Genomic DNA, 13,224 nt, shown 5'->3' with positions numbered 1-13,224 from the left:
AAACATTGTACCCCCTTCTACCCTTACCACCAGCCCTCACTCAGTCCCATGTGCTCTGCAGCCTTGTGCCAGGACTGCAGATTGTATTAGCCTGCTATTCACTTCCTTCCTCCAGAGTGTTCCCAAGGTGCTATGTACACATAGTTTAGCACCAGTGCCCACGGCCTGTTTTCAGTCTGTTCCTGTTTTTTCTCTGTCTCCATAGGCATAGCTACTGCACAGCCCACCCACCAGCATAGCTCAGCCCAGGATGTTCACTCACCTCCTAGACCAGTCTCTGAGACCTCTGCAGCTACTTCCCCAAGTTGAAATTTCCAGTTTAAAACAATTTTTCTTCCATGTGGCTGCAAAGAAACATCCAAATATGACCAGAAGCCAGGCTGTCCTCCCCTGTCTGAAAGCAGATGGCTCCAGTCAGAATGCCTATGTATTTCTACATAGCACTCAAGAATCCGTTGGGCTTATCAGATCAAAGAAAAGAAATGCAAAATAAAAATGGAGTGGGAATTTAAAGTGCTGTAGTTATCTCACCTGAATTCATCTGAGCAGCATATCTATTCCTCTAACTGCTCTTTCATGATGAAGGCAACTGGTCTACCCAAAGTCGCTTTGGGTGTTAAATGAGAAGGTACCAACAAGAGTGACTGTAAGATACTGCTGGGTGTAGGTGGGTTATGTTACTTTGTAGTAACAGCAGTGAAGGGCAGGAAGAGGCCACCATCCAGCAGCCTGTTTGTGTGGCAGACACATAGCAATGGTTGGGAGATTTTCCCAGTCTGTGGCTCTCCACAGTCACATAGTGCTCCTTTTCCAGCGTGGCTTCGATGGGTTACAACCTTGGGAATATTATGTCCCAAGTACATCACCAGGCTGTTTTCTGCTTGGCCACTCATTCCAATGGCTGTTATAAAAGCTTGCTGGTAAAAGTCTATTACTGTAGTGCACTTCAGCTGCTGTTTTTTTGCCTGTATCATTTCTCTACAGAGGCTCCATTCAAGTAATACTTCCCATCTGGGTTCACAGTCACTCATGCACATGGCTGCAAGCTGCTGATAGCTTTGCTGTGGGTTGAATTTTTGTCCTGTGCCCGTGGGACCTACCTGCTCAGAAGCTCTGCCTGTGCACAGGTGTACGGGTTGGCTTGGAGGACATGGATGATCTGCTTGAGCATGCATGGCAGAAGCTTTTTGAAAAATTTACTAGAGATTTGTACTGTTTGGGGATGGGTTTTTTTTCCTTAATAGTAAAATCATTTTTATTTTGTCAGAATCGAGCTTTTTTTTTTTTTCTCTGAACTTCTGATGTATTTCTGTTGTTTAGGACATCAACCCTGGTTATCAAAAGTTTTATGCAGTTTGTGTTCATAAAGCTGGATGATCTGGTTAGGTCATTAGACTTTTAAAGATAACATACCAGGCCTTAGAGGTGAATGCTCTCTGAGCTTAGAAATGTTTCGTTCTCTAGTTGAAATCAGGAATTCCTAATATGTAGGCTCTTCCTTCTGGGCTCCCTGTCCAAATTACTTTTTCATATCTCTTGTATCAAGTTCACCAAGAAATGTAATCAAACATCTGGGACACTAGATTGGCAGTAACTTTCCATACAGGCAGGGAGGGCAAGAAAGGGAGCAGGGAGAGAGGGCAGGAACTGGATGCACAGGAGGATAGGAGGAGGAAGAGGGAGGTATGAATCCTTTTGTGTTTGAGAGAGGTGTGTTTTTCCCACCTCCAGACCACCTCTGTGGAGATGTGATCAGTTGACATGAGTGGGCTGAGTGCAGGGGTGAAAAGAAGAGCAGAACTCCCCTCTTCTGTGCCAGATTACACACCATCACTGCCCTTCCCTGCAGCCCAAGGCTTCAGTTTCCTTCTGATCCAAAACATAAATGTTTCTGTCTTGGGCTGAAGTGAAGAAGCCAGAAGGGAAAGATGGGCTGTGTCCTCACCAGCAGCCTTATGCTGTTGAAGAAGCAGCGTGTGTATAGTTGAGGTCTACCTTGCTTCTTATATTAAAAATTCGTGCCTGACCTATCTGTGGCATGCTATGGAAGTACAGCAGCAGCAGGATAGGAGGGTCTTTCTGCCACATCTTGTGAGTGAAAAAGGGTATACCCAGTTAAGTCAAAGAAAAAAACACTTTTGAGAGAAAAGTGTTTATAAAGAGCCCAAACTCTTTCCAATTTGCAAACGTCTGACCATTCTAACTCTCCTCTAATCTTGCCACAAGCTGCTTCTTCTGAACCAGGGGGATGTGTGAAATATCCCTGCTGTTCCCAAGGGGGGAAACAAGGGAGAAAAGACTTGAGAAACCAAAGGAAAGGAAACATGACAGCAGAACAATGAACCTGCCTGGCTCTCCCAGGGAGAAGGTTACAGCCTACATTGAAAATGTCCTTTGAAGGTAGTTTTCACTATAAACAGATTTTGCTGCCATGTCACAGGAAAGCTGGGAAGGAACCAAATCAAAATAGACTGGAAACAATTCCTCAGGAAGAGCTGTCGAGCAACACCCCCTTGCCAAGTGGCCAGTGCCCCCCTGATTTCAGCCGCTCCGGGTGCAGGCCCAGGACCTGTGCATCCTGCAGACTGTCCGTGGGAGGCTTTGTGCCTGCAGCTAGCCCTGGCAGCAATGGCTTCTCCTTCTCTCACAGTGGGATGCTGAGCTTACCCTGTTCCCTGCCTGGTGCATTGCCTTTGTTTTGGAGTGAAGGCTCAGAAATGCCCTTAATTTCTTCTTGTTCCGTAATTCCCATGACACCCAGGTCAAGCCTGTATGAATTTCTCTTTGTAGATTAGTTTAAAGAAAAGTCCCTTAGCCCAGTTTCTTTACCCTGGTTTTTGAAAGACAGCCTCCTAACTGAACCTGAATTTCAGAGGCTGGTAGACACAGGCCCTCAAAATACATGGGGTGTGGACTTAAGTTGCATCTGCACTGTTGCTCCTGTGGCTGTGTAGGAGGAACTTTGTGTCAAAGCCTGAGGGATAAATAAACTATGTCTATTCAACTCAAAAAAAAATTATGCAGGAAAGAAATCACTATCATTTAGGATGGAAAAGACCTTTAAGACCATCAAGTCCAACTGTAAACATAACACCAAGTCCACCACTAAGCCATGGCCTAGCCACTAAGTAATGTCCTGAGAAAGTTTGTAAAGGACCCAAATCATGCTTGTTTGAGGATGCAAGAAACATTTCCCCAGGTTTAGGAAGAGGATGTTGCCTGGGGCAGGTCACTGCAGCTCTGCACAGCCACGTAAATGGCTTTTGGCAGCACTGGGAAAGGAGTGCTGCCTTCCCCAAGGCAGTGGAGCTGTGTTGGGGTGGTTTGGCACTGCACAGGGGCTCTGTCCCCACCTACCCCAGGCTGGACACAGCCTGCCACATCATTGAAAGAGCTTTGCTATGTCCCTGTGGGCTGGTGGCTCTCCTTGCCCTTCCTGCCCCTTGATCTTCAGACCATGCAGTTTCCTGGAGGGGCGCCTGGCAGGTTCCTCCCAGCCTCTTCCTGCCCCTGACTCTCTTTTTCTCTCTCAGTCCACCGCCAAACCTCGCACCACATCCATCATCCCCTTTCCACTCACCTCCCTTCTGCCCTCAAGTTCCAAAAGAGGCCACCCCGTGCCAGCAGGAGGAAAAAAAGGAGGAGGAAAAAGAAGAAAACCTCAATACCTCCCTCAGAGGTCACCCCCACCATCCAGGAAGAGGACGAGGAGGGAGAAGAAGAGGAGGAAGAAGAGGAAGAAGAAGAAGAGGAAGAAGGAGAGTCTGAGGCAGAGGAGGTCCAGGAGAAAGAAATCTCTGCAGAGTCTGAGGCCAAAGCTCGTGGGAAGGACACATCCCCTAAGCTGGAGTCCCCAGGCAAACCAAAGGCAAGGCCAGGGCATGCCTATCTAGATGGGGCTTGGTGTCTAGGGGGAGGTGGTAGGAGGGTGCCAGCAAGTGTGCTGCTCAGAGATAAGAAGTTGTAGCTGTGCAGTATTGTGGGAAGAGTGTTTTTGTTCTTGCCCAGCAGAGATGGCCACCAAAGGACTTAACAGGTAAGTCATTGCTTGGTGTGGATGCAGGAGTGGATGTGTGTGAGCATTTTGGGGCTGTAAGACCCATGGGGAAAGACCAATGTATCTGTTCTTAAGGTTTCTAGTATAGTGGAGGGCTCAGTATGGCCAGTCCCAGGGTATGGGGCATGTGGGAAAAGTCATTGTGGCCCATTCTGAGGAGGCTCTGAGCACCAAGGGTTGAGGTGGAGACTGTGTGCCCAGCTCCTGCTGTCAGGACTGTTGTCTCTGCAGTTCACCGTTGGCAGCGATGAGGAGGAGTCCAGCAGCACTCTGGCTCCCGCGCAGTTCCACGTGGAGGAGGAGTGTGGCATCCTGTCCCCCATGCCTCGTTTTGCTGACCTGCTGCAGGACAAGGGCCCCGCCTCTCTCCACAGGTAGGTGAGCGGTGCCAAGCTGCCTGCTGCTCTTCCCAGCTCAAGGTCACTGCACAGTCTGTCCCCAGGGGCTGTGGCTGTGCGTAGCCTGAACTTGCCTGCTGAGTCAGAAGGGACATGGGCCCCAGAGGGAGAGCATCTGTGAGCAAGAGGGCTGCTCTCTGGTAGGACGATGATTCCACGGGACTCCCGCAACTTCCCTGGGTCCATGGGATCTCCATAGTGCAGGGTTAGAGGCACGGGGCTGCAAACTTGGGAGTACTCTTCCTTCCAGCTAACTTGTGCTGTCATGCTGAACTGCAAGCTGGGAAGCCCCGGGAGGGGACCATGAGGCCATCAACTCAGGTGTAGGTCCCCAACACTGGGCGCAAGTGGCACACTGATCCCACTCTGTGGTAGGGAAGAGGAGGATCAGAAGGAGCAGCCTTCAGGTTTTGCAGGAGATGACTCCTGGCCTTGCTCCTTCTCAGGGACTTGCTGGTCAGGGCTGGGCTGTGGGACCCCAACCCCTGAGGGCTACTGCCCCTTCTCATTCACCCTGCTTACTGCTGTCAGTCTCTTTTGTTCCTGCAGCCCCCCCGGGCCTCGAGAGCGTCTGTCACGTGGGTGGGAGAAGCGCAAGGCCTGGGGCCAGGTGGCGAGTGGACAACGGACAACCTATGACTTGAAGGAGAGGATATGCATCGGCAGCATGACCACCCTGGAGAGTGCAGCATACCAGCGCGTCCCCACGGATGAGGCTGAGGCCCAGATGTTGGCATCTGCTGACTTGGATGGCATGAAAAGTGAGGCTTTACAACACTACCTGCATTACCAGTGTGTGTGTCCCTTTGTCCCATGCTTCTCTTGTGTCCCCTAGCAGCCTCAGGCATGGTCTTCAGCTTGCCACTGGATCTAGTCCTCACCTTCCTGTTCCCCAGATCCTTCTTTTTCAACAGTGTCTCACCTCTGTCAGCTTTGCATTGTCCACAGCGTGTTTTCAGCATCTCTACTCCCGCTTACCCCATGAATGCCTGCTCCTCTACCCATCCCCCTGTCCTCTCTGGTTCAGGGTTCCTAGCATTTCCCTGGGACCTAGCTCTCTCCTCTCCTGACACACTTTCCCAGTGATCAGCCCTCTGTGTGACACGCCACTAGCTCTGGTATTGCAGAAATCTGAGGTGAGGAGCCTCCCCTGTCCTCTGCTCTCGTGGCAGAGGCAGCTGCCCCCTCTGGAGCGCCTCAGAGGGGGACTGCCCCTGTGTGCGGCACGAGGGCAGAGAGAAGAGACGTCATGGAAATGCACACTCCGGGCCTGAGGACATGGAGAATTCAATAGGTTGCTCTGCAGGCTGGAGAGGGAGGGAGACACCAGAGGGGAGTGAGGGAGAGGAGCGGTGCTGCACACACAGCCTGGCTGTCTCCGGGCCACGGGGGCTGCATCCCTGGGCATCTGGCACAAGACCCCACGGAAAAGCGAGGACCCTGCTCTGGAGGAGCAGCCCCCCACAGAAGCATCCCTCGGTGGAGCCAGTCTTCCTGGAACCTCATCAGTCCTCGGGGCTGCTGCAGCCGGCACCTTCAGTCCCGGTCAGCAGGGGAGGGAGGCACCGGGGCTGGCCCCAGGGCTATGGTGAAGTCGCCCCAGGGGGACAGCTTGCTTTCCACGCATCAGCCTGGCTATCCTGGCTCCTCATCTGAAGGCGTGTCGCTCATGACACCTGACTCCTGACCTTCGCAAGACAAAATGACAACCCTTCAAGAGAGAGAGGAGCCAGCAAAGGAATCAGAAGGGGGCAGCAGCCCGGAGGTAGTGATAAGCACCTGTATTCGCAACTCACTTGGCTATGAAGACTTGGATGAATTTGCTTTCAATTTTGAAGACTTTGATTTATGGGAGGCCATCAGAAACCACCTGGGCTACCCAGGCGGGGAGCCCACCTGTAAGTACCAGAGCAGTGACCCCATGGTTGCAGCTGTAGATCAGAGCCCCCTGCTACAGTGCATAACCCCCTCCTGTGTTTGTTGTCTGTACCCTCTCCATGTCAGGTTGGTCTTCTGGTTTAGAGGAAGTACTGTCTTCCCCACTGTGTGTCTGGGGACGTGGAAGGAGCTGCCTGTTGCCTGTGTGTCTGTGTGAGGTCTTAGTACTGATCTGTGTTTTAGTGCTGAGGTGCTTTCCTCCGTGTGTCTCGCTCAAGCAGCTCTAGAGGCAGCTGCATCTTGCTGTTTGTGCTTATCAGGATGTGGCCCCTGCCATAGGCGGAGAAAAAGCAGCTGCTCTGAGGTGTGTATAAGGACAAAGAGATTGCCCCTTCCATTTGTAGCACAAGGTGACTGTGCTGCTGCTCTGTTTGCTGGAATTTGAGTCGAGGTGCGGATCTGACAGCGGAGGTGGGTATCAGGCTGTCAGCTCTGCACCATAGCCTAATTGCCCAGATAAAAAAAATAACCTAGTCTTTGCATCTGCATGCTTGAGCATGGCTGTGAAACTAGCTAATGGCAGGCTGGCTGGGGTGCCTGGAAGGGGGAAAAGAGGAAGGAAGGAAGCAAGAATGGGAAAAGCAGGGAAGGAGAGAATAGGTATCCTGAGAGTCAAGAATGTCTTCCTGTTCTCTGCATCTGTTTCTATTCCTTTACATCCCTTGCAGAGTGATCTCTGATCTGTCTTGGAGATGGTGCAGCAACCAGAGCCTCACTCCCGTCTCTCACAGGGGTCCTTCCTTGGTTCACTTTGCTAAAAGGTGACCCACCTTGGGAGTGATACTGTTCGTAGCCATGGCTCATGGGTGGTTGTCCAAATGTCCTCATCTGGATCATGTGTTAATTTTTCAAGGGATTTTAGGAGTGCACATGGGTGGGTGGTGCACCCTATGGGAGGGTTATGTCTCAGAACTAGCCCAACTAGCTTTACACAGAAGAGTGGGAAAGCAGAGTGATTGTAACAGGAGCTCAGGATGCCTTGGTTCATCTTCTGCCTCTGCCACAGACTTTTTGATCTCGGGCAAAAGACTTAATTTGCCCTGCCTCCCAGTCCCAGCATCATGTTCTCTTTGTCATCTGTTCCATCTTTAAAAGCCTTCAGGGAAAAAATGTCTGCCCATGTGCCTGTGCAGGGGCCAGCAAGTGGGGATTAGCTTCTGGCTGTTACAGTAACAAGTCTGCTACTTGTTGCTGTAAATTGATAGAGCATATAATAGCAACAAGGTTCAAAATAGAAACCTGGAGCAAATTGCTCCCATCAGCTGTCCCAAGCTGAATGAACTGTAAGTTCAAAGTGTGAAGAAATTGTTCCAGGTTCAGCTTGGAAAACATGGCTATTCTTGGGAAGGCAGAAGGGGCAGATCACTCTGCGAGGTGTGATAATGCATCACTTACAAAGTGGGGAAGTTGGGCTTTCTAGTAGTTAACACATTCATTGATTGCTAGAGCTAATACTGCAGGTGCACTGTACAGTCAACTCTTAATTATTTCTGTATAATGAATCCACATTGTGGATTAATCCTGCAGAGAGATATGGCAGAGTCAGACATGGCTGAGACACTAGAGTCTGTTTTGTGCAGAGCCAGTTTACTTTCAGCCAGTGCCATTTGCCTGGCTATTCACTCCATGGCAATGCCTCCTCCAGGACCAGCTTAGATCCAAGAGGAATCAATTTGCTTTTGAACTGAATGGAGTCCTTTGTCTCCTTGCATTCTTTTAATTGTTTGGAGCATGGGGAGTGCTGGACCTGGGCACCTGGTTGGCAGCAGGGATGAGCTATCCCTATCACATTGAACTTAACAGCAGCCAGGAGACACTTGGGCTCTGTGCAGGACAGGGAGTAGCTTTTTCCAGAAGCCAGCATAGGCCTGTGTCTTACCGTCTGTTGATTAGCATTTCATTTAGTCTAGTTTTAAATATTTCAATAATCTGAGTTTTAAGTCTCTTCTTACATATTTCAAGAGTCTGAGTTTTAAATCTCTTTTTTCTTGCTATAACTTAATCACTGCAGATGGCAGATTGCTCTCTAGTACTGATACAACCACTTTGATGCTTCTTTCTGGTCTTCCTTCTTGTGGATTGAGGGAGATGAAAGAAGGGGAGCAGGAGCTATGGTGTAAATTGAAGGCAATTGCCTGCTAGCAAAGGCATTCTTGGGGAAGACTTTAACCAGTGCAGTCATATTTGTCATATTCAGATTTAAGCTAATGGAAAAGAAACTTGTTCATCTGAAGAAATCTGACTGTGGAAGCTAATGTGACGAGATCATCTTCTGGAAGAGACTGTAGGAGATGCTGTGTGGGAGGGTGACATACTAGTTCATAGTAGTGGAGCTACCACAGGAATTGCTCTCTGTTCTCTGACGTTGTCACTGTCTTCACACTCAGATGCTGGGGAGCCCTTGCACAGCAAGAGGAGTACTCTCTGGGGAGTCTGTCTTCAAGCATGAAGGACAGACCTATGCCCTGAACATATCACCCCTTGGTCTCAGTCTAAGATCCTGTCCTGAATAAGGACCTCAGATTTAGGTGCTCCCTTGAGCTTGACTTTCATTGGGGAAAGCACCAATCTGACAGGACACAGAAATGGTCTCTGTAGAGCAGCTTGGGGCACTTCAGCTGGGTTCTGCATTGGACTCCCAAAACCAGTGGTTCTCCTGGTACCCACCCTGCTCCTATGAGTTGTATCCCCAGCTGGCATCTCAATAGCCACAAACACTGCCAAGGAAGAGCAGCAAAGTAGATCTCTCCTTAGACTGCTGTAGATAGGGCTCTGGAGATGTGGCTTCCCTGATGCTCTCTGACCCTGCAGCACTCTGATTCCTGTCCCTGTCACTAGAGGTGCTGTCAGGAAACATGGCTCCTTGCTTTTTATCTGTCCTCCAGCTGTTTTCTGGCTAAGACTAGATTCCCGTGGATGCTTTCTGGGGCTTTTGTTGAAGAGCACTGTGTAATAAGTTGTCATCACTGTGAGGAAAGCTTGCTGAGCTCTGTCTTGCTGGGCAGAGTGTACTCCAGCCCTGGTTTTTCCAGGGACACAGTGAGAAGGAGTCCCAGGGTGCATAAGAGAATGAGAAGCTGCAGGGATTGGAACAAAGGTGCCAGATACTGAGATCATCTGCCTGGTGGACTGCTTGTTTTATGCATGAGTTCATACTGAGTGTGCTGAAGTGGCTACTGTGCGTGCAGGAACTGAGAAATCCATGTGAAACTCCACAGAAGCCCCACACGTGCCCGGCTCCCAGAAACGTTCGTGGTGGTTGTTGGGCAGTTATTGGCTCCTATTGACAAGGCAGTGTGCTAAGTGGAGCAGGGAGGAGTCCCGCCATCAGCAGGACATGCATCAGCAGGGCAGCCAATGGGGGAAAATGCCCTGAGGCTCACTATTGATTCATTTTATATTTAATTTAGCGACCCAGATTTCCAAGGTGCAAGGCCATGGTGTGCCTAGCCTGATGCTGAGTGTGTTGTTCCATGGCAGAGGTGTACAGATATTTTTCTGCAACATCAAAGAGACCACTCAGATGTATAACCCTGTGATTTTTACTGTCTCTCATGGCCTGGAAGCTGCAGGTCTTGAAGCTAAGTGCAGACAGATATGTGCAGACAGAACAGTTACTCCAGCCAATGGAGAGCTGCCCTTGCTCTGCCAGGGAGAAGACCTTGGCATTGTCTTACAAGCACAGCCAGCAAACCTCAATGGACCCAAGCTGAGCAAAAGCCCTGACTCCATAATCTAGTTGGGTAAGCCTGCCCATCCTGTAACAAGGCTTAGAGGCTTTCCACATTTCTGTGGGTTGTCCATGCTGGAAAAGATACACTTGATGTCTCTGGGTAGTGTCCAGGGAAATTCTCCCTGGCAGGCTGTTGCCCAGGTGCTGTTTCTCTGGCATTGCAAAAGGACTGGCATGGTTGTGGCTGCATTTTGGTGGGCACTGGCTAGCCAGTAGCACAGTAATGGGTCTGTAGAGGAGCCCCCCCAGTCTGGGTTCTTTGTGAAGCTTTGCCTCAGCCAGGCAGTCTCTAATGCAGACCATTCTGAGGGCATTACAGCGGCACTGCTGATCATCTAGAAGCAGCGATAGCTCAACTTCACTGCCAGCCTCTGAGCCAGCCCCAGGCTGCAGTGTTATCCTACAGTCTCATCACACAATTAAATAAAACAGACATTGATATTTCCCTATGTCTCCCAGACCAGCAGCTAACTATCCTTCCCTTTCACTGCCCTTTATGCTTGCTGAGCACCCAGCCAGGTGCCTGCCTTTGATGTGTGGGTGCAGATCTGTGCAGGCAAGGCTGCAGGTTGCTTTTTGTTGGGGGAATATGGGGAGGATTCCCACGCCACTTGTTTGGGTGCCATGAGTAAAAGCTTTTGTGATGAAGCCCCAAGTGTATGCACAGCCTAGGAGGAAGCCTTCTTTGTGAAGAGGTTAACTCACAGACATCTGGAAAAGATGAAAGTAGGCAGATGAGGCAAGAAGGATCTTCAAAGTTCTGGAGGATGGTGGTGAGTTCTCCAGCTGCCAGGGCTTTAGTAGCCTAAGTTAATGAGAGAATGATGTACTTGGATGTGTTTCCCTGCCAGACAGTGTATATCCACTAGATAAATTGGTGGCCTTTTTTTCTTTTCCTATGTCTTCAGGCCACCGCTTTGAAGATAACCCAGGTGTGAGGAGGCATCTGATGAAAAAACCGTCTCGGAGTCAGATCACCAGGACAAGCAAAAAATTAGCATCAACTCCATCTGTCAAGAAAAAGAAGAAGAAGAAGAAGTTGGATAGAAAGCCCCACGAGGTATCCATGTGCTGTCCTCCCACACTTGTTCAGAAGCCATAAATCAGGACTAGAAACATGCAATTTATAAAGTGATAAATGTGTTTCAATATAATTAATTCTTTACATGACCTTGAGGGTGACCTTTCAAGCTATTACCCATTATCATGAGAGCTAAAAATATGCTTTTTTCAATATAAGTGGAGATTTCCCTGAAATCACAAAGCTTTGACCTTAGGAGAGACATTAAAAGTCACAGAAATGGTGATGATATTGTGGAAGTTGGCAGCACAGTAACATCACTATCTCTGATAAGTGTGGGAAATTTAGGGGGAAACCAAGAAGGAGGCAGAGGACAAAATTGCTGTAGTTTGGTAAAGAGGGATGCAGCATTGCATCATTCTCTCCTTTCTGCCCACACCATGTGACTTGGAGCTTTCTGGTGTTCCATGTGCTGATGGAACCTCCTGCCATGCTGTCAGTGATATTTATCCTGGCTGTTTCTGTGCAGTAAACCTCTGGTTAAACTATGGCAGGTTTGTTCCAGTAGCATGTCAGACCAGGCAGTACCTTGAGAAGAGTGCTGAGACTTCCTGTGTGCTGCTAGTAGAGCTGTATGCATCTTATGTCCTCACTGTAATCCACGCTAGGTGTTTGTGGAGCTGAATGAGCTGGTGGTGGATAAGAACCAGGAGATGCACTGGAGGGAGACAGCCCGCTGGATCAAGTTTGAGGAGGATGTGGAGGAGGATACAGCAAGGTGGGGGAAACCCCATGTGGCTTCACTGTCCTTCCGCAGTCTGTTGGAGCTCAGGAAGACTATTGCCCATGGTGAGTGAGGAAGAGCAGACCAGGGTTTGTCTCTTGCTCTAGGACAAGTTTTGCTGGATAGCGTCTGTTGCTGTTAGGTCCCTCATTGGAGGCACAAAACAGTGTCTGTGTCCAGGCTTCATGTAGGGCCTGTGGAGACAGACATCCTGCAGCCTGTTCAGCAGGGTTTATATTAGCCCAAAGGTGCCTGTGTTGGTTCCACACTCTGCTTCACTGGTCTCAGGCACATGGAAGCTGCAACACCCAGCTGTGCCTTGGCCAGCAGATCTTGGACCAATCTTTGGTGTGGAAAGGCAAGTTTGGTCAGATTGGGAGGCTGAAATGAAAGGAGATGCCAGAACTACCGCTGCATCTTGGAGCTTTAGGGTCGTCTTGGGGCAAGGGTTTACAGAAAGGACATGGGTCACTTGAACTTGGGCATTTCTCAGCTGAACTGTATCCCAACCAAAGCCTGGCTCCTGGTGGAACAACTGTGTCCACAGAGTGTGAATGCAATGGGGAGTGTTGCACTCCAGGAGCAAGGCTCTTCCCCTCATTGCTGGCAGGTGCTGTCCTCCTTGACTTGGAGCAGACCACTCTGCCTGGCATTGCTCACCTCATGGTGGAGACCATGATCATCTCTGACCAGATCAGGGCAGAAGATCGAGCCAACGTGCTGCGTGCCCTGCTGCTGAAGCACAGGTGGGTGGACATGGATGCAGGGGCTCAGGGGTTATCTGTGAGCCCCAGGTGGCAAGGGAGGCAGGTCCCCTCATAGCCACCACTCTCCCCCTCAGCCATCCCAATGATGAGAAAGAGGGCTTCTTCCCGAGGAACCACTCCAGCTCCAGCATGAACTCCATCGTGGGAAACCACCATCACAACCACACCACAGACACGTGCGTGCCCCTCATGGGGGAAGAACGCATTGAGATGGCTGACCCCAAGGCAAACGAGACCGAGTGCAAGGAGGTGAGGGTGACCTGGGGGCGTTGCTGTGTCTTTTTCCACATTCTGGGGACAGCTGTTGGCTGACAGCAGGCCATGGTGCCCACCTCTGAGCCCCTTCATGGGGAAACCTTGTAATGCGAGGACTGAGCTCCCTGGATCACCTGGAGCTCTGGAAGTCAGGTCGATACATTATGAATTTGGTACCTGATTTTGGCTTTGCACTGTGTGCAGATGTGTGCTTGAGCATGTAATGGCAACAGCAGTCCTGGTATTTACAGGGTGGCCTTTGCTGTGAGGG

At 50.0% G+C, this 13,224-nt stretch overlaps 1 protein-coding gene across 1 annotated transcript in view; it reads left to right on the top strand.

Moving 5' to 3' along the window:
- Positions 1-3,966: 3,966 nt before the first annotated feature.
- The window catches only part of LOC136363562 (unconventional myosin-X-like), a 121,093-nt gene continuing 111,835 nt past the window's right edge, over positions 3,967-13,224 (top strand). The window contains exons 1-6 of the mRNA XM_066322904.1: positions 3,967-4,431; positions 5,005-5,216; positions 11,035-11,186; positions 11,816-11,996; positions 12,542-12,677; positions 12,773-12,947. Coding sequence (XP_066179001.1) covers positions 4,379-4,431; positions 5,005-5,216; positions 11,035-11,186; positions 11,816-11,996; positions 12,542-12,677; positions 12,773-12,947 — 909 coding nt within the window. The 5' untranslated portion in view covers positions 3,967-4,378. The remainder of the gene's footprint in view (positions 4,432-5,004; positions 5,217-11,034; positions 11,187-11,815; positions 11,997-12,541; positions 12,678-12,772; positions 12,948-13,224) is intronic.

This window comes from Sylvia atricapilla, chromosome 7, assembly GCF_009819655.1.
Source record: "Sylvia atricapilla isolate bSylAtr1 chromosome 7, bSylAtr1.pri, whole genome shotgun sequence".
Classification (NCBI taxonomy): domain Eukaryota; kingdom Metazoa; phylum Chordata; class Aves; order Passeriformes; family Sylviidae; genus Sylvia; species Sylvia atricapilla.
Note: the sequence above shows the minus strand (reverse complement) of the source record. Positions and strands in the feature narration are given on the sequence as shown.